Source organism: Neovison vison, chromosome 6 (genome assembly GCF_020171115.1).
Source record: "Neovison vison isolate M4711 chromosome 6, ASM_NN_V1, whole genome shotgun sequence".
Lineage (NCBI taxonomy): Eukaryota > Metazoa > Chordata > Mammalia > Carnivora > Mustelidae > Neogale > Neogale vison.
The window spans coordinates 145,172,351-145,199,399 of record NC_058096.1 but is presented as its reverse complement, the minus strand read 5'-3'; the positions used below and the strand labels follow the sequence as shown (position 1 = coordinate 145,199,399).

At 37.5% G+C, this 27,049-nt stretch overlaps 1 protein-coding gene across 1 annotated transcript in view; it reads left to right on the top strand.

Moving 5' to 3' along the window:
- ZNF385D (zinc finger protein 385D) overlaps positions 1 to 27,049 on the top strand; it is a 297,961-nt gene that overhangs the window by 57,148 nt on the left and 213,764 nt on the right. Inside the window, exon 2 of the mRNA XM_044252540.1 lies at positions 16,863 to 17,005. Within this exon, the coding sequence (XP_044108475.1) occupies positions 16,863 to 17,005 (143 nt within the window). The remainder of the gene's footprint in view (positions 1 to 16,862; positions 17,006 to 27,049) is intronic.

Here is a 27,049-nt window from a genome sequence, read left to right as displayed (position 1 = left end):
TGAGTTTGATCTTTAGTCTTGGTATTTTCTGATGTGTCGCGTGAAAAATATACACGATAGTTTTTTATGTGGTTGTTTTGTTTCGACTTTTTGTACTTCTTTTATCATACTTTGTCTGGATTTTTCCAGAACACGTGTTTTTTGTATGGGTTGCAAATATATGCAGGGCTGTTGTTCTGTCCCTTTTGGTTTCTCTTCCACCACTTTATCTGTGATGTACATTTGTGCTTTTGGTATTATGGATGTCTTTGAGGGATAGCCAGTTTTCCTAAGCTTGCCTCTTGAGGTATGCCCTGCCATTTCCTTTAGCGGATTAAAGCCTGCTCATTTGAAATATCTCATTACTGAAATAATCACTTTTAATTTACCAATTGTACAGTCTTTACCTTTCCAGAAACATAATGAATAATATAATTTGCTCCATGCCAATCAAATTCGCATCCCATGTGCCAGAAATGTAGGGTTTTATTCATGAACTATATTCACATAAGCTCTCTCAACATAGGATTTTTTAAAAATAAAAATAAACATGTTTTGAGGAATATTACCTTACCATGTTCTTATATTATCAGGGAAGGACTTCAGATATTTTGTAACTGTATAATACTCTGAAATGTGGTGAAAGCGTCTGAGTTCTTTGCAAACAGTTTCATTGTGCTCAGATCTATAGGTGGAATTCATCAATCAGTTGAGATCCTACCCAGACTAGCTAAATGAAAATGTAGCCAAGGATAAATGAAAGTGGAGGACAAAGTTAAAAATGAAAATACGGACTCTCCAAAACATCTACCTGGCTTTGTGGTAATCCCCATTACAAGAAAGGCTGAGCATACAAGATGGCTGTCTGTGGGGAAAAGGAATAGAAGACTGTGAGCTTGTGTATAAGAATAGAAAAGAAAGGAATTGTGTAGCAGTCATGATTTGGCTAGAGGTATTTGACAAAAAGAGCCAACTAAAATTTTGGCTGGACTAATCGAATTCTTCAGCTACAAGCAGGACTGCCATAAACAATTATTATCAAGATTTCCCCAGTGTCAATATGCCATCTAAAACTGTCTGTCTGGAATAGTTGGTAAAAATGTAGCAAATGCACAAAAAAGCTACTCCTAAAATTAAGTGGCCTTGATTCCAGTCCATGCGAATACCGGAACATGTATCATTTTGTTAAAAAAGAAAAAGAAAAGCTCCAGTCATATCATACTGTTAATTAAACATCACACATGGCTGTTTACTGAAGAAAGGTGGGCTTCTAACTCTATGAAAATATGGAGCAAAGACCCAAGTAAGGCCAACCAATGTCCAGTGAGAGGCTGGTTTGCTTTTGTTAGTATATGTTAATATTAACACATTTTCCTTGTTTTTACTTGATGGCTGAGAGAAATATTTTATTAAACAAGAGAAAACTATTATTCCAAAAGTGTTGCTGAAGAGAATAGGGATGGAAAAAAGAATGTGCTCGTTCTCTTGCTATTGCTTTCGTTTTATCTTTATTTAAAGGGCTCGGGATCATATTTATTTTTATTAAAACTTACCCAGTGCATTCATGACAGTGGGCAACCAATAAATATATGATGAATGTTTGTAGAGAGAATGAATGTGCCAAGAAGTAAACCTGAGAGGACAGAGAAGTGAGGGACAGTAAGAGAGAAGAGGTGACTGAGCAGGGAAGTAATTGCAACAAAGCTAAGAAGGGATGACTGTGAGTCAGTGCGTGTCCGTTTTTCCACTGACCAGAAATAATAGTGAACCTATGTCCATGCTTGATTCTGAGCCGGCTATTTTAGACACAGCTGGTCTCTGTCTCATGCAGTACTTTGTCAGATAATGCCATGCACTTAATTACTTTCTAATTTAAAAGATGGAAATACTTCTCTGGGTTACCATGATATCTTCAAAGAGTGGGTGTTTCCATATAGGACATCTTTTTGGGTAGTTTCCATGTTGTTTACAGATTGTATCAGTAACAGTTCTGTCTAGGTCAAACGGGTCATGTGTGTATCTGATTTGAATATGATCATTCCCCAGGTTGCTTTTGTTAACACCTCCTCCCCCCTCCCTCCATAATCCCTCCCTTCCTTCCTTCCTCCCTTCTTATTTCTGTCTCTTTTTAATATTATTTCCTATTCCTACCACCACAATGCTCATACATTGAAAACAGGCATCACTGAATATTTTATGTTCTTAGTAGGAATGAACCAAATAGTATTAATGAAATTAAATGTAGTTTGCCATTTCCATTTACTCACTTTGGATTAATTTTCAGAGAAACAGTGTCTTATTTATCCATTCATTTATTCATTCACTCAAGTACACTTAACTGTCCATAAATTTCAGAGCACTTCATTAGGCATCATGAGAAAAAAATTAAGGTACATTCTCCTTCAAGAAATTAAGGTAACACTCCATTTCAAAAACTTTTTACACCATAGCCAAATAACTCTACTAGTAAATAAAAAGTAAGATACAACATAATGATTAATGATTTCAACAATAACTTCAATGAAATCAAATTTCATAAAATATGGTATATCAATTTATTTCCTATCATTTAAATAAAATAATAATGAAAACAACAGTAAGAAGAGTTATCATAATTTAGTATTTACTTTGTTAAATATTTCTCTATGTAATCCGTAAGTCCTGTGATTTAGAGGTTGTTTTCCTTAATATATAGGAAAAGAAACTACAGAGTTGTTAAGTTCCTTCAGACATGAAGATATTGGAATTTGGATTTCATCAGATTTCTGATGACAAAGGCTGTTCTCATAACTACTTAAAATATTATGTGGACGTTTGCAAAAGAGAAAATTGATTTTGGTGCTAAATGGACAGGGGTAGGGAAAAGTGGCATTTCAGAGAAACCTTGAAGGGCAGGGAGGAGTTAAACAAATGACACAAATGTGAAAAAAATTAAACAAGCATTTTCCTTATCTTAGTTATATGATGAAGCCACTCACTGGTATGAATAGGCAAGAAAAGGTCATAATGACATTGATAACATGGGAGACAGATAGTTAGCTCTTGGAAGGCATAATGACTTTTGAAAATGATATGCAGGACAGATTAGAATCATTCAGGAAAATGCAGGGCCAATTTCAGAAGAGATGCTTCTTGCAGAATTTCTCTCCTCTCTCAGCAGGCATCCCTGCTCAAAGCAATTTGACTCATTCTGTTTTGTTCTTCCTTTGGGATTAATGTCCTTTCAAAAGCACAAAATAATCTTTACAATTTAAGGCAAACAGGCCCATGAATTTAAAAGGACTAACTCCAATTCTCCCTGTCTGTGATCAGAACCTCTTCTCCATTTTCTTTATCGGGTTGGTAGTTCTTTTGTTTTCCACAGACCTTTCTGGTTTTACATTGATCAGGTGAGTGCACAGGCTTCCACTGTCTGAGACAGATCAATGAGGAAGAATAGCTATAAGGAAGCTATATATTCTCAAGGTGTTCCATCATATCCAAGTCAGGAAGGGGTCTCACAAAACATATTCACTATGTCTGCAGTCATTGTTGCAGAATGCCAAGGAGTGGGGTCTTCCACTAACTGAGGAGCAAGTGCAAATCTCCAGTTGTCCTCATAACCTGGGCAAGCTTTGACAGAAAAGTCAAATGTCCTTCTTAGTCCTTTCACCAGATTCTAACCCAGAGAACGCTAAACATTTTGCCAAATAGCTTGGCATAAGGACACCCTGAGGGTGATTCCACCGTCCATCTTCCCACGCTGACAAAACATTTCCATGTGTCTTCTAACCTGATGGATAAGAGCAGAGTTTAGGATGCCATAATGTCATCATGTTTAGGTCATTTTGAGTATCATGTTGAGGGTAGCAAACTTTGATCAATTGGATTAGATACTCGTACGTTGTGTTCAAGGGATTCTGAGGTCATCTAGATTTGTGATTGACTGGTAACTATGCCCTGAATACTAGAAAGGAAAGCAGGATCATGGATTTGTTTCTTTGGTTTATGGAGACAATGGATAGAACATGATTTTTACCAAGAGCAGAAATATTGAAATCAATCGATTAATGGTTGCCTTCCTACTTTGAATTAGTTGCTACAAAGTACTTAATTTTATAAAGCCTCAGTTTCGCTATTATAAAAGTTAAATTATGAAGAGTTAACAGATTGTGAAAATTAAAATCCTATGTATATATAAAGTGCTCAAAAATTGAGAGTGGTTATTATTATTTTAATGTTTATTATTATTATTTGAAATTGAATAATTCAGCACATGTAGTCCACCACACACCAGCAGAGTACAATTTAATTACTGGAATATTTTATCCTAATGGCTAAATTAAATATTTCTCTTCAAAATTTATTTAGGCCTGTGCTCTCTGGGTACTCAAATTCTAATTCTTCTAAGAAAAAGATGCACTTCTAGTAAATTTTTAGTCAAAGAAAAATCAAAGACAATTTCTGCGATGCCCTACATTATCCAGTTAGCTCTGACTCAGTCTGAGTTGAGTCAAATGAATGGATCACTTCAGGATTTGTTTCTACCTCATGGCAAGAGAAGAGCTATATAATTTAGGCTGGGATTCACAGAAGGGTGAGAAGGTGATTATGGCAAGCAGAAAAAAATCTGTGTTCTCTTGTTTACCTTGGACTCTGGTCTTGGACTTTTGGCAAGTGCCTGTTATTCCCTGAGCTCAGAGCCACTCCAGAAAGTTCTCTCAGACGGACCCTTTATAGTCTGTCATCTCTACCAACATGGCTCCCAGCAGTAATAGCTCCCAGGGATTATTTGCTTCCCATTCATTTTAGTTCCACTTTAATCCTCATTTTTAACTGCAGCATTTTATGATGTCTTTTATTTTATCACAATATAGACGTCTCTTTTCATTATGTGTTATGTTTTGGTGATGGCTCCATAACCTTGGTATGATGACTTTCTCCTCCCTGAGGCTATTAGCAATTTCTGTTATTTTTTTTTTTTTTTGGTTCCCCACCCCCCCCCTGGATTTGTAAATCCTGTATCTGCTCCTTCCTAGCTATTTGAATGTGAAAACTTAGGTCCTTCACTCAGAGGCAATCTCTCTTTCCATCAATACCTCTTTGCCATTGGTGGGAATCACAACTTGGTAGGTATTTGAAAGGAAGAAGGGTATAATAAAATCAAAGAATATGGGCTTTGGAATCAGATATATCTGGTTTTTTAATTCTTCTCGGCTCTACCACTTAACAAAGTTGCTTGTCTTCACTAAATGGATCTCACTCGGCCTCTGTTTCTTCATCTGTATAATGAGGACAAGGATATCTTCATTGTTTACATAAATAACATATATAAAATGCCATCTAGCACAGAACTTAGAATGTAATAAGTGCTCTAAATGACAGGATTTCTTATAAAAATAAAATATGGCCATGTGTATCTTCTCACTTGCAATCACTTTTAGACATTTTATTTCTCTTCCATTTTAAAGCCAGTCATTTTCAGGACACCGTAATTGCTACAGTTCCATTAGTAACTGATTTTACATCTTTTCCAAGGACCAAATGTTTCAGAATTAAAAGAAAATATAAAGTTAGGTTTGTTTTAAGCAAAACCTGCCAGAAGAAACAATCACAGTGAGGCCGAGACTAAACAGAGCACATGTCAGCTCCACAGGGAATGTTCTTGAGGAAACTGAAATCAGAATTTCTTTTTGCTATTATAGGACTTATAAGAATATTCACCAAAGCAGTGGAAACCAGAACTCACAGTTCCTACACCTTAGAAGGTAATGGATGCTATTATCACTAGGATAGTGTAGGGGCCAAGTGTAGGACCTTTAAGATAGCAAAAATGTGATTGTCCCTCTTTTGAATATATCTTCTTTTAATTTGGTGATGTTGACAGTCTCTTCGATGGTTATTTCTCAGTGTCACCCAGGGCTAACTCCAGCTGCATTTCCTAGGAATTCTGTGTCATGACTCTTATGAAAGAAAACTCAATGGAAATGTGGGGGAAAAATCACAGTGAAACATCGATGAAAACATTTACAATCAAGTGAATGCTTTAGCAGGTATTAATCCTAAGTTCAGTAGAACTAATTATGATGGATGGTAAGTTTAACTTCTACTTTGTTCTTCCAGACTGTGTAGATGAAGTGAAAAGGAAAACTAAACCAATAACAGGTTAATTCAAACAGAAAAAATGGTATCTTTGGATGAATGCATCTGCTTAGTTCATTCAGGTTGCTTTACTGGAATACCACAGATTGGGTGGCTCATAATTAACAGACATTTATTTCTCACAATTCTGGAGACTGGTAGGTCCAAGATCAAAGCACAGGCAGATTCTGTCTGGTAAGGCCTACTTTTTGGTTCACAGACTTCTGCCACATACGTGGAAGGGATGGAATTCTTTCTGGGACCTCTTCAGTAAAGGCATTAATCCCATTCTAAAGGGCTTCACCCTTGTGACCTAAACACTGTCCAAAGACCCCACCTCCAAATACCATCACACTGGGGACTGGGTTTCAACATATTAATTTTGGGGAAGCACAAACGTTCAGTCTATTGCATTATGGTATCTGGCAGATTCATTATATGTATAATATGCAATATACTGGATTATAAGCACCAGTGGAGCAAGAAACTAAAATTGCTTCTTAAATATTCCAGTGTCTTAAAGATGAGTCTGTCTCAGTATACATTCATTCATTGTCTTTGGCAAAGTTTAATTGAAATCAGATTTTTGTTTATAGAAGTTGTTGTTCTGTATTACACATCATCAAAGAAATGGCAATATCTGAATAAAATGTAGCTATAATGGCTTCTACTCTGGAAACGGAATGTTTGGTGTAAAGTTTTGGCTCTACACCTTACTAACAGTGTGACCTTGAGCAATTGTCTTTAACCTCATCATTATTCCCCCCCCCCTTTTTTTTTTTAAATTCAAAAGACTATGAATGGACAAAGGAGCTGTATACTATATAGAGTTCTCTGTACAGTTCTGCCTGTGCAGGAGCTGAAACGTAATTGCTCCTAGGCTGATGGAGGAAGGGGGAGTTGTTTAAAAGACAGAATAAATTCACACCTAAAAATGAAATCCATGATTAAGAAACTTATGTTGAGAAAAAATGCTAATAAAATTATGTTATAAACAGATTAGAGCGTTTTATGTTTGGACTATGTATTTATTTATTGTTCTTAAAGAAAAAAATAAAAAATTGAAACTTAATTTAACTAATTATTGGACAAAATTGGACTAAAAATCTTTGATCAAACGTTCTTTGTCTTTTAGCAATATACACCAATAAACTCTGACAGTTTAGGGCCCCTGGGTGGCTCAGTTGGTTAAACATCTGCATCCAGCTCATGTCATGATCCTGGGGTCCTGGGATTGAACCCCACATGAGCCTGCTTCTCCCTCTGCCTCTACCCCTCTCTCTGTCTCTCATGAACAAATAACTAAAATCTTAAAAAAAAAAAAAAAATCCTCTGATAGTTTAATCCCCATTTCTGTTCTCTCCTTTCAGAAAGTTGCTGGCTTGTTTGCCTCTGGGTAGGCGTATTTTCCCCCTCTTGTCTTGCTCTTTCCAGTCCTTCTGGGTCTTTCTCACTGGGCTAAGGATCAAATCGTCAAGGCCCAGGGTTAGGCCCAGGCCTCTTGCATGCTTTCCCAGAGAAATCTTTCTCGTGTCCAGATTTCCTGTCTGATGACTCTCCAGGGTCAGAGTGGAATCTGCCCAGAACTGGCCTCTACGCAGTGGACCCTCTTATCCAATGGCTACTTTCCCACTTACTCTTCAGGCTTTTTAGGTCAAAAACTTAGCTTGTCTACTCTTAGACTTGCTCTTCTTGTCAACTAATAGCTTCACCATTTACATGATAAAAATACTACTCAAGATAAATGAAGGTAGTGTGTAGTTCTTATTTAACTCATTTTATTTTATTATTTTTTAAAGATTTTACTTATGTATTTGAGATAGAGAGGGAGAGAGCAGGAGAGGGCCCAGAAGGGAGAGGGGACAGCAAGTTTCCTCTTAAGCAGGGAGCTCACTGGAGGCCTCCATCCACCCAGGACTCTGGGATCATGATCTGAGCCAAAGGCAGCCACTTAACCAATTGAGCCACCCAGGCACCCCCTTATTTAACTCATTTTAATGGTAACTGGGAGAACTGTACTTAACCAGTTAAGCTCAGGAGATGTTTTATTAATGCCTTGGATCACATTTAGTACCTACACAGATTGACAAGGGCTTGGAGATGAAACAAAAAATGTAACACAATTATATCATGAGGGAAACAAAACAAAACAAAACAAAAAAACCATGAGGGAAGATACTTAGCAGGCTCTGGAAAAACTTCACGCCCAGCTCTACTGGCATAGCAAAGTTCACGCACGGAAGTCCCAGGTGAAAGGCACAGATCATGAAAAACGATGCCAAGTAACAAGACTTCAGCCTTGTTTTGTTTTTTCTCTTTAGAGTGAGAAGACTAAAGCTTAGATATTACAAGCAAAATTACCCCGAGAGACAGGTGTAGTTAGGCAGGTTTAACTGCCTGCATTAGCTGGATTTAAACACTTGACTATGATTGCGGCTGCATTGTGACACAGTTTCATGAAATAGAAGCTTAGTCATAGTACTCTCAAAGACTATCAGATATTAATAAACATTCATTTGCCCTAGGACTGGCCCTTTTTGCATCCTTGCTTTGAAAAGGTGGCATCGTTTTTATCCAAAGCACTCATTATGCATTAATATTGATTTCAGCATTAAACATTTTTTAAATTAGGTTTCCCATTGAGTGTTATCATCATTGATCACACATGAAGATTCATATTGTCCACTGTCTTCTCCAGGAGTGGATGAGTAATCCTTTTTCGTATGAATCCAACAGTGTCTGCCTCTGCCAGTGGCCACATTTGGCTCTTGGAAAGCTCTCCTCAGACCCAGAAGGAGAAGAAACCAGGAGAAAGGAAGACGTCCTCTCTTACCAGCATTGCATTCTGAAACACACTGTATCAGGCACCTTATCTGTAAATTACTCGTCACTCAAACATGTTGGCTTTGCACTGGAGCTGTAATGCCAATAGAGCCCTCAGGGATGATAGAAGTGCTAACTGCTGCATACAGTGTGGTAGCCTCTAGCCACCTATGGCTGGTGAGCGCGTAAATGTGGCTAGTGTGGCTGAGAAATGGAATTTGTAATTTTACTAATTTTTAATTTAAAATAGCCACGCACGGCTAATGATGACCATATTGGACAGCTTGGTACTAGAGCATTTTTATTACTACTTATAATTTATTTTATGGAATTAAATCTTGGGTAATTCCTCTTGAGGAAAATTTTAGATTTTAACATTTTATATCATTGGTACTGAGTTGAGAGGAATTTTTCAAGCAAAATCCCCCTTTTTTAAAAGATTTTATTTATTTATTTGACAGAGAGATCACAAGTAGGTAGAGAGGTAGGCAGAGAGAGAGGAGGAAGCAGGCTCCCCGATGAGCAGAGAGCCCAATGCAGGGCTTAATCCCAGGACTGTGAAACCATGACCTGAGCTGGAAGCAGAGGCTTAACCCACTGAGCCACCCAGGTGCCCTTCAAACAAGATCTTTTGACTTCTTGTGAGGAGATACTTATCCTGAGTTACATACCCTTTGAGGGGTATGAAGTACAGGGTTAAAAGTCTAAAACCCCTTACTCTGGCAGTACTAACAGAATCTTCTCCAGTGTTTCCCAAACACCAGAAATTGTCATGACAGTTAGCTAAATAAATGAGAGATTCTACTTTTCGTCTCGTGAAGACTTAACTCAGGATATTGGCAACTAGATAATAACCTTTTTTTTTTTTTTTTTTTTTTAAATTTTGGTCATGGCATTCACTGACATTGACAGAGAAAACAATGTTAGCTCACCCTTCTTAGGTTCCTTCCAAAATGAGTTTTGAGGTGATTTACTGAAATGCTAAAATACCACAACTTGAAATGAAAAAATATAGAATCTGGATAGGGGAAAACACGGCTGGTTCACATATATTTTCTTTCATGTTTTAAGATGGAGTCCTGACCATTGACTTGGGCTAAAGTTTCTGAATCGGTGTTTCCAGAGTGATACTCCAGTTGTCTTGACTCACACTCCTATTCTCACCTCATCCCTCTCTGTGGTTAGAACAGGATGTGAGACAGCAGCCACCATCCTGTGGGGCTTAGTGCTGCCACCTGCCTTGGGCATCAGACGTTGCTTTAACATTTGAATTGACCTGCCAAGGGCAAGTCACATAAGGCCAATGAGGACTTTGATCCTGAGAGAGGAAGTGCTGGGTCAGCTTTCCAAAACCTGTTAGATACATTAACAATCTAAAACAAGGAGGAGATGAAAGTAATAGGAGAAATATTGTGACCTAGTCACACTAAATTCAGATTTTACTTCATTATAGTTCTGGCTTTATCACTCAGTTGGGAACAATACTTAAACAAAGATCAGAACTGAATGGGAGTTTGGATCACTGAGTTTAAGGAGACATGGTAAACGTAAGTTTTCTAGCCAGAAAGTAGAAAAATCATCACAGCATTGAAGTACCCAACCAATAACTTTGAGCATTTGAGAGGCAGTCACACAAGCGAATGCAACAAACATGTATTTATTTTCCTGATTTGGCAAGTAGATGTTAAAGAATGCAAACTTGAGGGCTTTTGAAACATGTTTGATATGATATGCATGTATTTCTGGATTCTCCCTCAAGTATAGGGCAGTGCCAGGATGTTCCCATGGTAAATAAATATCTGCGATAAATACTGAATATTCATTTATTATAGTCTTTACAAGGAATGGGTTTATTGTTTGTTTTTTTTTTTTTTGAATAGTAATAAAAATTTCAAGATTTCTCATTTTAATGCCTTACGTCTGGCTGCAAAGGAGCTGCTTGTCTTATATGGCAAAACTGACTTTGTAGAGGATTCCTTTACTGTTACTTTGTTGATTTTTGTGGTTGTTTTAATTTAAAAGCTGTTTGCATCCGTGCTTTGAAAATGTTTAAGGTCACTGGGATTCACAACAGATGCCACTTCTTACCTGTGCGATTTTAGGTAAGATATTTTGCCTCCTAGAACTTTGGCTTTTAAATTTGTAAGGTGAGTATTACAGTAGATACATTCAGAATTGTGTGTTTTATTATGTTTTTATTTTATATTTTTAAGTTTCTATTTAAATTACAGTTTGTTAGCATACAGTGTAGTATTAGTTTCAGGTGTATGGTATAGTGATCAACACTTCCACATCACAGGTGCCCTCCTTAATCCCCTTCACCTATTTCACCCCCCCCCCCCCAAGCCTCCCACCCCTCAGGTAACCATCAGTTTGTTGTTGTGCATTTTAAAGGAATTAAGGGATAGGAGACCTGGTCCATGCAATTACTCAGTAGATTTATAATATTCAGCGGTATTCTCTACACTTATTCCTACCCATCCTTGCTGGCCGATTTCACTCACTACAGCACTCTGTGGCCAGTGCTTTGTGTCAAATCAAGTTTTACTTTTATGCATCCAATCCATCATTTGTTTTCTACTCCATGCTAGTGGTATCAGATCTAAATATTTTTCTGTCCACTATCACCTCGGAGAGCACCTCTCCTTCCCGCAATGCACATGACAAATTCTAACTGAAATCATTGGAAATGGATGTGAATAGTGTTTCATGTGTATCAAAGTAGTTGCTTCACAAGTAACTACTCAGAACTTGATACAACTTAAAATGCTTTTGGGGGCGCCTGGGTGGCTGAGTGGGTTAAAGCCTTTGCCTTTGGCTCAGGTTGTGATCCCCGAACCCTGGGATCGAGTCTCGCATCGGGCTGTCTGCTCAGCTGGAAGCCTGCTTCCTCCTCTCTCTCTGCCTGCCTCTCTGCCTGCTTGTCATCTCTGTCTGTCAAATAAATAAATAAAATCTTAAAAAAAAAATGCTCTTGATGTTTTCCTGTTAGATATGAATATTCTGAGTAGTTTATTAGCTCAATCATAGCTCAATATTGAAACATATTATGCTTGTATATAAGTATATATGTATAATTATATATTTAATACATAAATTAATATGTGTATATTTAAATAAAAATGTATAGTTAAAGTTATATATGTACATATACATGTGTATATATGTGTGCTTGTGTGCATGTGTGTGTGTGTAAAACTGATGGTTAAGGAAAAAGATACCATAGAAATTATTTATCTGATCAGGAAATTGAGGATTTATGCTGATTTTTATAAATGGAGACTTAAAATATTTTATGTATATATAGTGTATTATAATAATTATATATGTTCTATATAATTATATGCATATTTTACATGTATATATAATTATATTTGGTATATATATATATGATTCCCAGTTCTAAAGCATACATGGTTTTGAATATTTAACAGCTGCAACCTTTGATTATTTTGAACTTCAGTTTTGTCATTTGGAGAAATGAAAGATTAAGTAGTAGGTTAAGCTGTCAGGCTGTCAGACAGGACATCTGTGACTATTTGATAAACCCTGAATGCATGAATGGATTAAGCGCAGAAGTTCAAGGTTAAAAGTGTTATATTACAGAGAGAACTCTCTCACTCTGAAGGAGTATTTCAAAATATTGATTTAAAAAGTATCTTCTTTGTGAAGATCCTCTTTCGGCAGGGTCAGAATAAACAAACTGAATGATATGAACATGCTTTAAAAATTGTCTTGATTGACTGCTTTCAGGGAGCCTCAATTTGTGTCTGGAGGAATTTGAGCAGCTCCTCTGCAATTCACTAGGTTTCTTAAAAAATACATGCCTCACTTAGTGGACCCATTGGGCTAAGTACTATACATACAATATCTAAAAAGATAGGCATTGAGTGGCAACTGCTGGCTTAGAATATTCTTTTTTCTGTATGAATTATTAAGATGAACTTTTCCAAATTTTATATTTTAATTTGATTTTCAGAAATGCAAACATTTGAAGTGAATGTGTCATACTCTGTCACATAATCTTTATTAACAAATACTCCATTAACAAATGGGTGACTCTTTTTTTTTTTTTCCAAATTCATGTTTGTACTTCTGTGAGTATAGAGCTGTCTTGTGAGCAGACCAAAGTAATATTTAATGTTTGCTCGATAGTTCAAGTCTAAGTTCTAAATATAAACTAGCAGAATAAACATTAAAAAGGGAAATTTTTATGAACTTTAATGATTATCTTACTTAATTTACCTAAATTATTCAATACTTTAGTGTCTAACATACTATACTCAATGAATGTTTTTATTTGCTGACTTTCATGGCATATTAGAAATTTGGTATACAGAGAGATATTAACTGCTCTGAAATCAGAATAATTTGTTTGATTTGTTAAACCTGTGTCTGTTAAAATTGCATAGGGTATGAAAGAGGTGGTATTAGACATAGGTAGGCAGGGTTTCAAACATAAAAGGTACGAACTTACATTTTTTCAGTCTCCCCTCCTCAAGGCTTCAAAATGCTTTCCTCAAATTAAGAATACTAATACTTCCAGAAGTGTGATATTCCAATGATTGTAGGAACACTGTTGGTAAATAATAACAACAAAGCTACTCTTTTTAACAGATAATAATGCCTACCAATTTATTATGCATTTTGATATTCATTATCATTAAGGTCAGTTTATAATAAAGAAAAAAATAATAAACATATATTTGTATCCTAAATGCAGTAGTTTCTATTTAAAAAAAAAATGAAGAAATGAAATGACTGTTTTCTCAAGAATATTTTAGTCTGCTTTACAAATTAAATGTGTTTTATTTGCTGATCTTGATTTTGCCCTATTTGCAAATAATATTCTTGCTGCTGAGCAGTTTGGTGCAAGGAAGTATTTCAGGACATATCCAAATTTTAAAAGGAGAAATGTTAGTCACAGATCATCTTTAAGAGGGAGCTTCAGTTTTTTACCTTAATATCAGCTCTGTGGATTTTGTGGCAAATATCTATTTTAGAATAAAGCATTCGACATTTCACTTCGACTCATGAATAGTTATACCCTGCTGTCCAAGTACTGCAAGTGGACCCAGAGTTTGCTGGAGATCATCTTCTCTGAGGAGTGAAGCATACAGGATTGGGCAGAGGGAAAAGTCGAACTGTGATACAGTCACAAGAGAGGCGTCAGTCTGTCCTAGATCTGATGAGGAGTTTTAGAACAGAAATAGAGCTCCAGAGTCGTCCTGTCTTGAGGCGAAAGGGAGAAGTCTTGACGCCCTGTATTAATCAGTCATTAGACTCTGGAAGAGTTTGACCTGTGGTGAGGCGGCACCCTCTGGCCTAAGACAGTGCATGTGTAGGTTCTTCGTTTGAGGCCTCAGCTCCCAGCGCTGAGGAGCTGGGGAAGGGGCCCGTCTAAGCAGCCTGCAGCATCCACTACACCTGTATTTGCATAGCCAGTAGCCAAAAAGCATGTAGTCACGTGTGCTCTGCTTTCAAACAGCCTTTTTGGCTTATCTCTTCAAACAGGTAAGAAGAGATGGGCTCTAATAGTTTGCCAGGTTCCCCGAATTTTACGACTCTTTCTTGATATTTGGTATCCTCTGCTAAAGAAAACCCAGTGGCAACAATGAGAGAAGGTTTTGAGCTACATGTATCAGTGTATATGAAATGCATACATATCTTGGAGGCATGGAGGTGGGAATTAACTTTATCAAGCAATCAATCTACTTTGTGCCTCTCATTGTGCTGGATAAAATAAATAAATACGCTTGAGCTATCTCTTTAACTTTTTTAGTCATTCCGAACCAGAGGGGGACTTATAAATGAAATAGTTACAGAATATGTTCCTGCTTAGTTGTATTCTTTGAATCACAAGAACAGAACGTTTCAATGGAAACTACCTTAACAACTGAAGAGTTTTTCCATTTATTTTTTCTCCATAGTATTATGTTAGCCCTTACTTAATATCTGATATTTTAGGCTCAAAGAAGGTAATGGATATATGTGAACACCTTCTGTAAAGCATGATGTGTGACACAGATAAAAATAATGCAAAATAATTTATTAAAACTCACTATTATTTGTGTTCACGTTAAACTATATCATTGATTTCCACCCAGACATATTTTACTTTGAGTTTTCTACAGACGTACTGACCAAAAATTCATTTTGGTTCTTTAACTTTTAATCAAAAGAAATTATTAGTAATACTGAACTCAAGACAGATTTATCACCAAAGTTTTAAGGATGCTTTCTCTAAGAAAGTTAAGGCACCCACACTCAATATACTAACAGGTGGACAATAAAACACATGTACAGTGTGCTCTGGTGAATGCAGACTTGTTATTTTTTTGCTTTGATCTATGTTTGTTTTAACATCTGCCCTTTATTTTCTGACTTGTACTACTTTCTATTTTAATTGGTTTGCTGATTCAAACTTGCTGCTGTTGGCGTTGCTGTTGTTAAGGAACATTTTCAAAGGGAAGTGAAAAGAGTGGGGGAAAACACTGGTTTTATTAATTTGACTCCAGCTGATTTTATACCTGGAAACAGGAGAGTTAATGGTTTTCTTGTATGGTTAATTACATCTTGCGCCAGTGGCTTCTGTTGTAGGCATTAAGTCACCTACCTTGTTAGCAGATCTACTGGTCTAGTAGGGTTAGATTCACCATCAGGGAATCATTTTTAGAATGTTTACCTTGTGTTCAGGTAACTGATTGAGGGCAGGATGATGGTGTCCAGCTGACCAGAGAGGTGACTGTGAGATTTTTGAAGATTATTCCTATGGGTCTCACTCTGCTTTGAAAACAAAATGGCAGGCCAGTGAGTGGCACAGACATGAGCTTCTCTTCTCTCTTCTGTCCCTTAGAGTTCTTTTCCATGAGAAAGGAAAAATCCCACTGTATTTTTTTTTCCTAATGCTTCTTGGATTTTCACCAGCAGGTTTTTACAGTCTGTTGCTTGCCTCTCAGATTAGAAGAATGCTGGCATATTTTAACGGTTTCCTAGGATTCAAACAGCCTTTAATTAACAGCAAATTGATGTTTTGGAATGTTACCAAAATATGGGAGACTGAACACTGAGATGGGCTTCTTTCCTTCCAGCTTCTGAGTGCATGAAGTCCAATAATGGGGAGTGAGGGAGAGGAGTGGGGGCGCTCCCTCGCAAACAGCCAGTTGCCTACTAGTATGCAAAGGGTGTCTTTGTTGGCATAATATTCCCACTGCTTGCTCATTGGTGGCCTTCTAAATTCCACCTACTCATGACTGGGAAGGACATAGGTAGTCATCGAATGCTCAGAGCTACCAGAATGCTAAACGGTTCAGGGACTGCTGGGTTTGTAGCTGGGTTTGTAAGTGGGTTCGTAAGTGGGTTCGCTTGTTTTAATCCTCCAGTTGCCAGGTCAGTAAGGTGTGGCTGCCTGTCTTTGTGGTTAAGTTTCTTTTCCATGCCAAGTTCATGTCATCTTGCTGCCGGAGTTTTGGATGTGGTGGAAAAGAGCAGTTCTGTAAAATCATCGCTTAGACTCTAGGGGTGTTTGAAGTAGAAGTTCATTTTCAAAGAGGGGTGGGAGTGCAACGAAGGAGTTTTCCTTTGGAATCAAGGGATCTTAGTGGAAGATTTCTTGCTGATCCAATCCAGAGCTTCAGGCCAGAAAGGAAGGATAGATTGTGGAGTATGACATGTTTGAAATGTTTACTGTTATGTACACAACTCTACAGTTATTATCTGAGGAGCGAAAGGGAGCAGCTTTACTAGCTCTCTCTGCCTCATGGCAGGTCATCGGCTCACTGGCCACTTCATAGCAGAGGCCACTACAGTCCCTGTCTTGTTTTTTTCCAGTCATCCACAAAGCTGGCCTTTTGGGCTCAAAAGACACCTTGATGGTTTTTTTGTTTTTGTTTTAACACGCACAATGTCGCTGATGGCTCCCTTTGCTCTCCTCTCTGCAGGTGGTACATGCCAGAGCCCCGCTCTCCCAGCCCTGGTCCGTCCACCAGCCCCTCCTCTGCAGCCTTCGCTGGATATCAAACCCTTTCTTCCCTTTCCTCTGGACACTGCGGCTGCAGTCAACCTCTTCCCCAATTTTAATGCGGTAAGTCCCCGGGTCACATTTGCATATGGCAGAGTGGTAAGTGGCAGGGGTCGTTTCCTTTGTCGTTGTTGCTATTGTCGTTTTTCTTTTTTTGAAAGAAAGGATTATCTTAGTTTTTGAAATTAATGCTCATATAAAATGTTTTGTTAGTTCTCAGAGGAGAGTCCGCTGCAGGGTCTTTTCAGTACAGTAGTTGAGGTCATAGGGTTCCTTTTTTATAGCTGAGCCTTTGGGACTTGTTATGAACAATAAATTCATTTGGCCACAAGGCTGTAACCTTGGTTCAGAATAGAAAGAGAAGAGTAGTCCTGATGTGTGGTGAATTGACCACTACCTCTATTTTGCTGTTATCATTTATTCTGTGGATTGTCGGAATGCCACAAGGTACCTTGTTGCCTGCTTATGTAAGGTCCCCAGAACTAGGCTCCTTCAAGGGAAAATGAAGAGATTTCATCCAAGTGGGTTGATCTTGAGTTCATGTTTCCCATTTAGTGTCTTTCTGGGTAATACTAACAATTCCATTATTTTGTTGGAATATATCTACATTAAAACTTAATGAATTTGTTAAAGAGAATGTTAGCATTCAAGTAGATGTCTAAAGATTTAAATGCGTTTCTTCTATCTGGGTGCTACACTTTAATTTTCAAATTTGTTGCTTCTTTTCTTATTTAATAAAGAGGAGCCCAATAATCACAGTAGTGATGAATTCCATTCGCAGAGTACTTTTTTCCTCCTTAACTTACAGCAACTCTGCATTCTGGTGGTAGGTGGGTTTCTTTTGTTGGTTTTACTTTTTTTGTTTTGTTATGTTTTCCCTTCTTACTCTGCTCAGGTTAAGTCTTACTTAAATTACTTTGTTTTTTTGGGCTTTGTTAATGGTCTTCTCAACACAAATTCAATTACTTACTTGCTTCTATTTTCACTCCTAGTCTTTGTGAGTTGGCAGATTCCCCATATTCATCATCATCTCCTTTCGTCCAAGCACTGGAAGTATTCTTATGATGAAAATAGAAATAAGGGTTGAAAAGGTTAGAAACCCGTGACTATTTTTTCCCTAGTATCATCTGATTCAGATTTCAGCAGTTTGTCATAATGGAGGTCTGAGCTTATCAATGATAGGATGTGTCAACACAACCAAAGAAGATTAAGATGGGAGGTCACTGAAAGCCCAGTGATCTAAATAATACAGATTTTCTTTTTGTGACTCCCGTGATGGAGTTTTAAAAATCTTCCCACGTTAGATCTTTCGCTTTCAGGACACAGAAGTGGGTCTTATTTTCTTTAACAGTACTTCATCATGGGGACTCTTTTCATGCCAATGAGATGGCACAGTTATATGCTAGTCCTCGCTAAAGGGCAAGGCAGAATCTGAATGATTACTTTGCTCTTTTAGGGGTGAGCCGTTTTCCCTGGGAATCTTATTTTAAAATTGATGGACTGTAAGTGGAGGAACATCAAAATCACGTCTCCCAAGGAAAGATTTCTAATCCTAGGTGTTTCAGTAAGAGTAGAGGAAAAATTGCTCAGCTTCAAATTCTCTGATTTTTAAATGACCACCCTCAAGTCCCGTGGGTTCCCTTTCTCTGCTCTTCTGTTAAATGGTTTCCTGGCACAGTCTTGCTTCCCAGACACCCGGAGATGATCCGTCAAGGTGTGTCACCTCACCTCTAAGCCCACTTGGCATCCTGTCAGTTTAGGTCTCATGTCAGCTTTAGAGCGGTTGAGGTGAAATTCTTGGAAGGCTGTAAAAAGCTGTGTTTTAAACTGTCGATTTGCCATTTGAGAAATATTAAAAGCAAAATGATTAATTTGATTGACGACTATTGCTTGTCATAGAAAACAAAGATGAGTGATTTGCTGAGCTATTTGATACTCAGCAAGCCTCTTTATCCTCTTTGCTACTATTTTTTAAAATTAATTAATTTATTTATTACTATTTACTCCTCTTTAAAATAAAGGGAGTGGACCTAATAATCTCTTCCTCCTCTGGAGTTTATTTCATTCAAATATTTGAGCTTTTGTGGGCAAAGGCAGCATTGTGGGATGGTCAAGCCGGACCCTGTAACTAGACTGACTGTGTTCAAATCTCAGAGTTGTTGCTTGTCATCAGTGTGACCTTGGGTAAGTGATGTGACCCCCATGTATCTCAAAATCTTCATCTGTAAAATGGGACTAATAATTTACCTACTTCTTAGGTATGTGGTAATGCGAATGTGTGTTAAATCATGTACAACAGCACTCAACCCATAGCAAGCACTGTTTGAGTGCTAACTTATGTTCATTCATAGCCTGTAAACTTTTTTTTTTAAATGTGGCAGTTCATTAAGTAAGAGCAAAAGTTTGACTTCATTCTTTTTCCTCTGTGATGAAATTTGACTTATGTTTGTATTTATTCCATTTAAATGAGACTCTCTGTTGCTACACATATTAAGTTATTTCCTTCCAGTGCTAGTCAATCTGTAGCAACCAAGGATTAAGCCACTCTTTGTTTAATATTGAGAGGGAAAAGCCCCATAATCAGGTGGCTTTGGACTCAGAGTATAGAGCATTTCTCTAAATAACAGCCTGACTTCTTGATTTTGTAGTGGGTCTGAATCTCAATCCATGAATTCAGGGTGTCTGAAATATAATTTTTTTATTGCTATAAATTGATTTTTATTCCTCATTCAAAACTCCATTTTATGGTGAAGGGAAATTCAATATAATTCTGTTTCAGGGTGTGCTAAGGTTGTGGAATCAAACAGGTTATCCATCCAGCTCTTGGTGGGTTACTCCCCTATTCACCAAGTTATTTATCTACAAAGACAGTCATAGATGGTCAGCACCTGGTTAGCATGGCTAGTTAAGCCCCCAGCTCCCAACTTTAGACATACACACTTTACAAGGCTGTTGGTGGTCCGTTCCGCCTAGATGTGCCAAACTGCTATTATCTCTTTGCCAAGAAAATGATGAACCATCTGCCATCAAACAACTTTCCTGCATCTGACCTTGTTGAAGCAAGTTCATGACAATCACAGACTGACTGCCTGTTATATTCCCCCACTGAGGCTTTGTGTATGGTATCATCTGTCTGTTGGGAATAGGGTTGGGCAGAATGGTGAAGGAAAAAAAAAATATATATATATATATGAAATAAAATCATGAAAACATAAATGGATATCCCTGATTATTATCCTTCCACAAGAGCATAAGCCACTGAGTTTGGATGTAAGTCAAGTAGAATAATGAAACATCTGTAAAAATATGCATAGTTAGAAAGGAAAGGAAAACAGGTGGCATATCTGAGCTTGGAAAAGGATATAAAAGAGGACATTCAATAAAACCATTTCCCTTGTTCTTCTCGAAGTCAATTTTTAAAGATTAGCAATAGAAACTGTTCCCTTAACCTAAGGATGTGATATCCTGGTTGTTTCCGTAGCTTTCAGACAAGAGAGAGCTTTCCTTGAATTCCTCATGTACCCCCTAACCTGTCCCTGAATCTCTTAAGACAATGTGGAGTTTCAGTACTCCAGGAGTACTCAGAAGTACTCAGGATCATTCTGATCCCATTCTGCATCAGCATTTCTCGAAAGGAACCAATCCTGGAAATAGTCAGATGGTGTTTAGGAAAGAAATATTAGAAAGTGATATGAGTTTGATCCATTCAATCAATTGTTGTTAATAAGCGCATCACTACGTGGCAGGAATCATGATAGCAAAAATTATATTGTGATGCCTGCCCTGAAATAATTCAATTTATGAAAAAAAGCTTGAACAAATAAATATTAGTAAATATGGGTGCTTTTATGAAGAAAGATGTATAGAGTAGAATGGCAGGCTAGGGTCAAGAGTAGAAGGTTGTGTGGTTGGCTTAGTGAGGGTTTGGTGAGAAAAACAAAAACTATTCTAGGCATGCAAACAGGAAGGGACTTACTATAAGGATTTAGGTGCTTTTAAAGCCTTTGGAGGTGCTATGCTGGCAAACAAAGGTCAGAGAAGGCTACTGTTGGCTCTCAGTTTTCATGGAATCAGGAAGTTGCAGAAATACAAGATGCTCAGTAATCCCAGTTACTTTCATCCAAATCCCATGAAATGCCTCTCTTTATGGGGTCCATGCCTGAATACTGCTAGCAGAGACCCGTGGGAATGTAACCCTAGGGCTTCCAGTCCTTGTGTGTGAGGGAGAGCATAGAGGAGGGAAGGCGGTGCTGAGTTGCCAACAGACTTGACGTGATGGCAGAATGGAAAGGTTATGCATAATCAGAAAACCTGAGCATGTTTGCAACCATGGATAAGAGGCTAAATCCTTTGGAGCCTCAGTGTCCTTTTCTATAAAATGAGAATGAATACATTTCTCTTAGGTTTGTGATCGGAAGGGGAGCTGACTTTCAAAATGCTGGAGACTGAAGCTGAGAAGTGGCTTGGGTTACTTAGGATGTTGTTTACAGTGGGAGATGATCATTAAAAAATACCTGTACTTCTTGACAGTTTTCTCCTTAGGTCTCAGAATTCCCCTCTCTTTTTCATTACTCTAACATATTAAAACTTCATATCCTCCTCAGTAGTTAGACAATAATGAACCTTCAAAATTTTGTTGAAAATGTACAACTTTGGGAGAATGTGTACATGGGGACTGACTGTAAGCCTGATCTTATGTCTGACCCCTCCCGTGGCTTTAACCTTCCATTAAAGGTTAAATGAGTAAACTGACCTAATGCACCTGCATATACCAGATTCTCAGTAAACACTGAGGTCTTTCTCCTTCTAGGAGATGCACAAAAAAGAATAAAGTCACATAGAGGGCCCAAAGGCAGAAAGATGGGCAAATAAAGGAGAGTAACTCTTTGCCTTCAATTAGCCTGGGCTAATACTCTATATTTTTTTTAAGTTTATTTATTTTTAGTAATCTCTATACCCAACATGGGGTTTGAACTCATGACCCCGAGATTAAGAGTTGCATGCTCTTCTGACTAAGGCATCCAGGTGCCCCATATTCTCTAACATTCAAAAAAAGTAAATCAGTGTAGAAATGTTGACTCTGTGTTATTCCTGTGTCTGATATGGTTTCACTAGGGGAGAGGGAGCCAAGGGGGCAGGAGGAGTGGGGAGGGAGATGCTGAAAAAGAGAGAATCAGATCTTAGCATCTAACTCTACTCTAATTCAACCTATTTCTCAAAAAACAGCAGCTGGACACTTGAGTGTGGTGTTAGTTTGAGTTCAGGATTGTTATCAGTTGCAGGGAGGGGCACAGGAAGGTGAAATTTATGTGATTTATAGCAGTGTTTCTCATACTGTATGGTGCTTATGAATCCCTGGGGGAGTCATATTAAAACTCAAGTTTTGATTTAGTCGTTCAGGTTCGGGACCTCAGGTTTTGAACATCTATGGGTATTGGGAGGGGAAGCCAGAGGAATGATTAAATACACTGGACAATTCTTATACTCCTGGAGCATATTTCTTCATTCATTCAACACAAGTTTATTGAGGACTGACCATGTGCCAGGCCCTTCAGAATCAGCAGTAAATCTAACAGACTAAATTTCTGTCACTGTGAAACTTACTTTCTGATGTTTGTTGGTGGGGTGTTAGGGAGGTTTGAAGTATTGGAAGCTACAGCTGTATGTTGAGAATCAACCTTCTGTGGTTCTGTTTCATCTCCCAGAAATGCTGCGAGCCTCTCTTTTTGGATGACATTGCGCAAGACATTGGCTACAGCTGCTATTTATTAAATGCTTGTTATGGGGCAAGTATCTGACACTATCACCTGCCTCCCAACTGGTTAAAAGCAAAAATTTTCTATGGAACTTTCAAGCTTTTATGTGTATCACAGTCTCAAAATTGTTAGTGAGGAAAATATATGACTGAGTTTTTTAATTCTCTTATTCATTCAATAATTTATTCATTCTACAAAAGCTGAAGTCCCACCAAATAATTCTATAACTTGAGACACGGGCCTCTTGAAAATAACAGTTCCATCAAAGGCATCTTTTATGAAGATGACCCAAATAAATGTAATGGAGAATATGAGGAAGAAGATGTAATTAATCTCTTCTGCATTGATTTGCTTATTGGATGTTTACTAAGCTCTGGCTCTATATCTGACACTATAGCAGACAATAGAAAACAAAAAGAAGAAGGAAGAAGAGAAAGAAGAAAGAGGAGAGGAGAGAGAGGAGGAAGAGGAAGCAAAAGGGCTGAGGGGGAAGTGGAAGAGGAGGAATTGTCCTTGTGTCTATCATTATTGAAATAAGTTGATTAGCCACTTCTTAAAACACACTTCTACCAGTGACTGGTATACAGCTGGATGTTAAAACATTACATTAGACAGTAAGATTCAGGCAAGCAAGAACTCCATCTATATAGTTTTCTTCATTTGTTGAAAAAATGAGGTAGAGTGTTTAATCATTCCATGAAGTCTCTGTAATTAAATGCTTAAATAAAGTCCTTTGAAAGTAAATGCTCCCTGAGTTCAAGGGAAGGTGAGGTCACTCGGAGGTGACCAAGGAAAGCTATATGGTAAAGGTTAATGTTTAATTTGGGAACTGAGATCAGCTCCATATTAATCTTGTTTAGTAAAGTAACCATAGCACAGAGCCTGGGACAGTACAAAGACTCATACATAATTCTAGAATGAGTGAATGGAGGATAGAGGGATGCATGAATAGACAGATAGATAGATAGATAGATAACATAGAAAATGCTTGATAGATAATAGAAGATAATACAGTTGCACCATAAGAAAACATAATTGACGGGAATGTTTCAGTAATTTAAAAAATCTAAGTACTCACTGTTTTCATACATTAGATTATTTCCATCTAACCAAAGTTATTAATTTAAGCAATTATTAGGAAACATAAACAAGCATAACATCAAACCATCCCCTTAATTTACATCCATAATTTTATGTTGGCTCATGCATTTATTTACTTTGGTTATGTAAAAGAACAGTGATGTTAAAATCACAGTGATTATTTATAGAATGTCCTCTAAGATCAGCATTTTATAATATTCATCAACTCTTTCATGTGAATCCGGAAAGACTTTCACCATAAAATATTGGGAGGCACATTAGGACTCTAGAAGGACAGCATTGCATGTGTATGCCATATATTCTAGAGTTGTAGCTTAAGTAAGCATTTATAATATCATAATAGGTGAAGGACAAAAATACAGAACTCGAAATAGGAAATGTCAGATTCAAGTTCTTGTTTTCTTCAGATTTATATCCTTCAAGATCTTCATTTCCTCCATCTTTAAAATGGAATTACCACCATGTTTATTGGCACACGGGGTCTCCTTTCCTTTCAAAACCTATTCTTTACTCTTGCTTTCCTCTGAGGTTCTGTATTTTGTTAACTGCTCCAGCTATGAAGATGCCTCCCAACCCTCAAACAGTGTAGGAGTTAGAGAAACAATAGTTCAGCACACTTGCACTTGTTTTTTAAAAGATATTAATTAAATCCAGCTCATACGTTAGTAACTGCTCTTACTAAATGTTTACAACTGCTGCTGTCACTAAAGTACGTAGGCAGCTAGCTGGAAATTATGGGTTGAAAAAAATAAGACTGTCTTTCTTAGTCATGATGGGTAGAGGGTATGGAAATTTTTCAGGTGAAAAATGCCATAGTAAATATAATATTGATTGCTAAGTTCCTTGTTCTTTGAAGACAGAGGTAGCAGATTGCTAGCTAGTTCTGTGTATTAAGTGGGTCATATTTGTATAGCAAAAGCCTCGTAAGAAACATCTGCTTATGAAGTATTCTTTCATTATATGTTTTCACACTGAAACAAATACGTAATCTTGTTTGCCGAACCCTGTAGCTTCCTGCGAAGCCCAAAGCCGTAAAAGTCAAGCCTGCTTATGTAGACTCCAAAACTCAAATAACTTAAATATAGAATATCATGGCTTGAAAGTAAAAGGCTAATAAACAAATGCACAACACATGAATATTTCTTCTATTTTAACACTTGCTTACTCTTTGAGCCGGTAACACATTTTCCTGTGATTCAAACTGTAAAAAGAACAGCAAAAAAGTTTCCCTTATTCTTTTCCCCTTGCCACTCTGTTCTCCTCTCTTAAAGGACAATCAGGGTGGTCAATGACTCTTCTATCTTTCCAGAGATAGGAGTATGTATGAATATGTTTCTTTCATTAAAGGTTGTGGCATAATACACATCATATGCTTATTTTCCCTTATCAGTTATTCTAATCATGATGAGCTGAAACTTTGCTTTTGCAAAGAATATATTTGACCTGTTGGCTAGTTTCTTGCTGAAACTTTGTTTTTGCAAAGAATATATTTGACCTGTTGGCTAGTTTCTTGCTAGGAATTTCTTACTGTTTGATACTGGGAAAAGAGGGGGACCCAGATAAGCGCCCATCTAAGCTCAGAGTTTATGGGATTGTCATGAAATGGGTCATATTTGTATAACAAAAGCCTCGTAAGAAACATCTGCTTATGAAGTCTTTTGAAAATCTTTACTCCACACTTAGATATAGACATTTTAGAAATGAAATAAACTTTTGAGAGTCAATTTGTTTCTACTCCAACTCACTTATTTTACAGATAAGCCTAGAATAATTGAGAGAATTCCAGTTTCTTGGCTAGTAAGTGGCAGACATGAGAAAAAAACCGAGACTCATGTCTTCTGTTTCATGAGGATGCTAATCATTGAATCATAATGTTATGGATTGAATTGTGTGTCCTCCCCCGCCAAAACATAAGTCATTGTGCTTTGAATGTGATCTTGTTTGGAAATAAGGTCATTGAAGATGTAATTAGTTAAGACAAGCTCATTAGTGTGAGCCCTAACACATTATGATGGGTTATCTTTATAAGGGAAAATTTGGACACAGAGCCACACATAGAGGGAAGACGATATGAAGAGACACATGGAAAACACCACCAATAAGCCAAGAAGACAGGTCTAGAATAGATCCTTCCCTTACACTTTGATTTTGGAATTCTAGCCTCCAGAACCGTGAGGCAATACATTTCTGTTGTTTAAGCCACCAAATCTGTAGTACTTTGTTATGGCAGCCCTAGCACGAGACAATTTTTATTTATTTATTTATTTTTTTAAAGATTTTATTTAGTTAATTGACAGAGAGAGATCTCAAGTAGGCAGAGAGAGAGAGAGAGAGAGAGAGAGAGGAGAAGCAGGCTCCCCGCCGAGCAGAGAGCCCGATGTGGGACTCGATCCCAGGACCCTGAGATCATGACCTGAGCCAAAGGCAGAGGCTTAACCCACTGAGCCACTCAGGTGCCCCAAGAAAAGATTTTTAGAGCCATCTAATCTACCACCCGCCCAGCCCTCACCAGACTCCATACTACAGTGTTTCTGACAATTTCTAATCCAGCTTTTTATTCCCTATCTGCAGTGATGGTAAGTAAGTCTCCCTGGTTGGGGAGAGACCCTATACCACAGGGAAATTTTCTTTATGGAGCTGGTTCAGGCTCCTTGGAGTTCCTAAAAACAAAGGAACAATATAACACACAATATATCATATGTTTTTTTAAAAAAAGATGTATTGGTCATGAACTGAGTGATAAGCGCTCTTAAGGCAATTTTACATGCACCTCTTTAAAAAATCTAATTTCATAGAGCCTTGTGTGTTATAGCTATTACCTAAATAACATGAGTAAGGAAACCTGTAGGTGAGAGAGAAAATAATTTGTCCCAAATCACACAAATACTGATCATCAAATCATGTCAAGACTTAGGTTCAGTGATCAGTGCAATTTCATCTATAACAAAGCTAACTGATCTCATGTCTGAAAACAGTTGTAGTTTCTTTAATCAGCTGTCAGAGCCTTGGTTCTATACTAGTCAGTTAAGTAATCTGTAATTTCATGGAAGACTTATCTCCAAGACAGTAAGCTGAATAATATTCTGGCATGATTGGACAAGTATGGAAAAGAACATTTAGATCGTAAGTGAGGACTGTATATTACGTCACCCTCATAAGCGTTTATGTTGTAAACGGGCAATCATTGTTAGGGGGATAAAAAACTTTAAATGGCAATAAATTAAAAAAAAAAAAATCCACTCCTATCCCA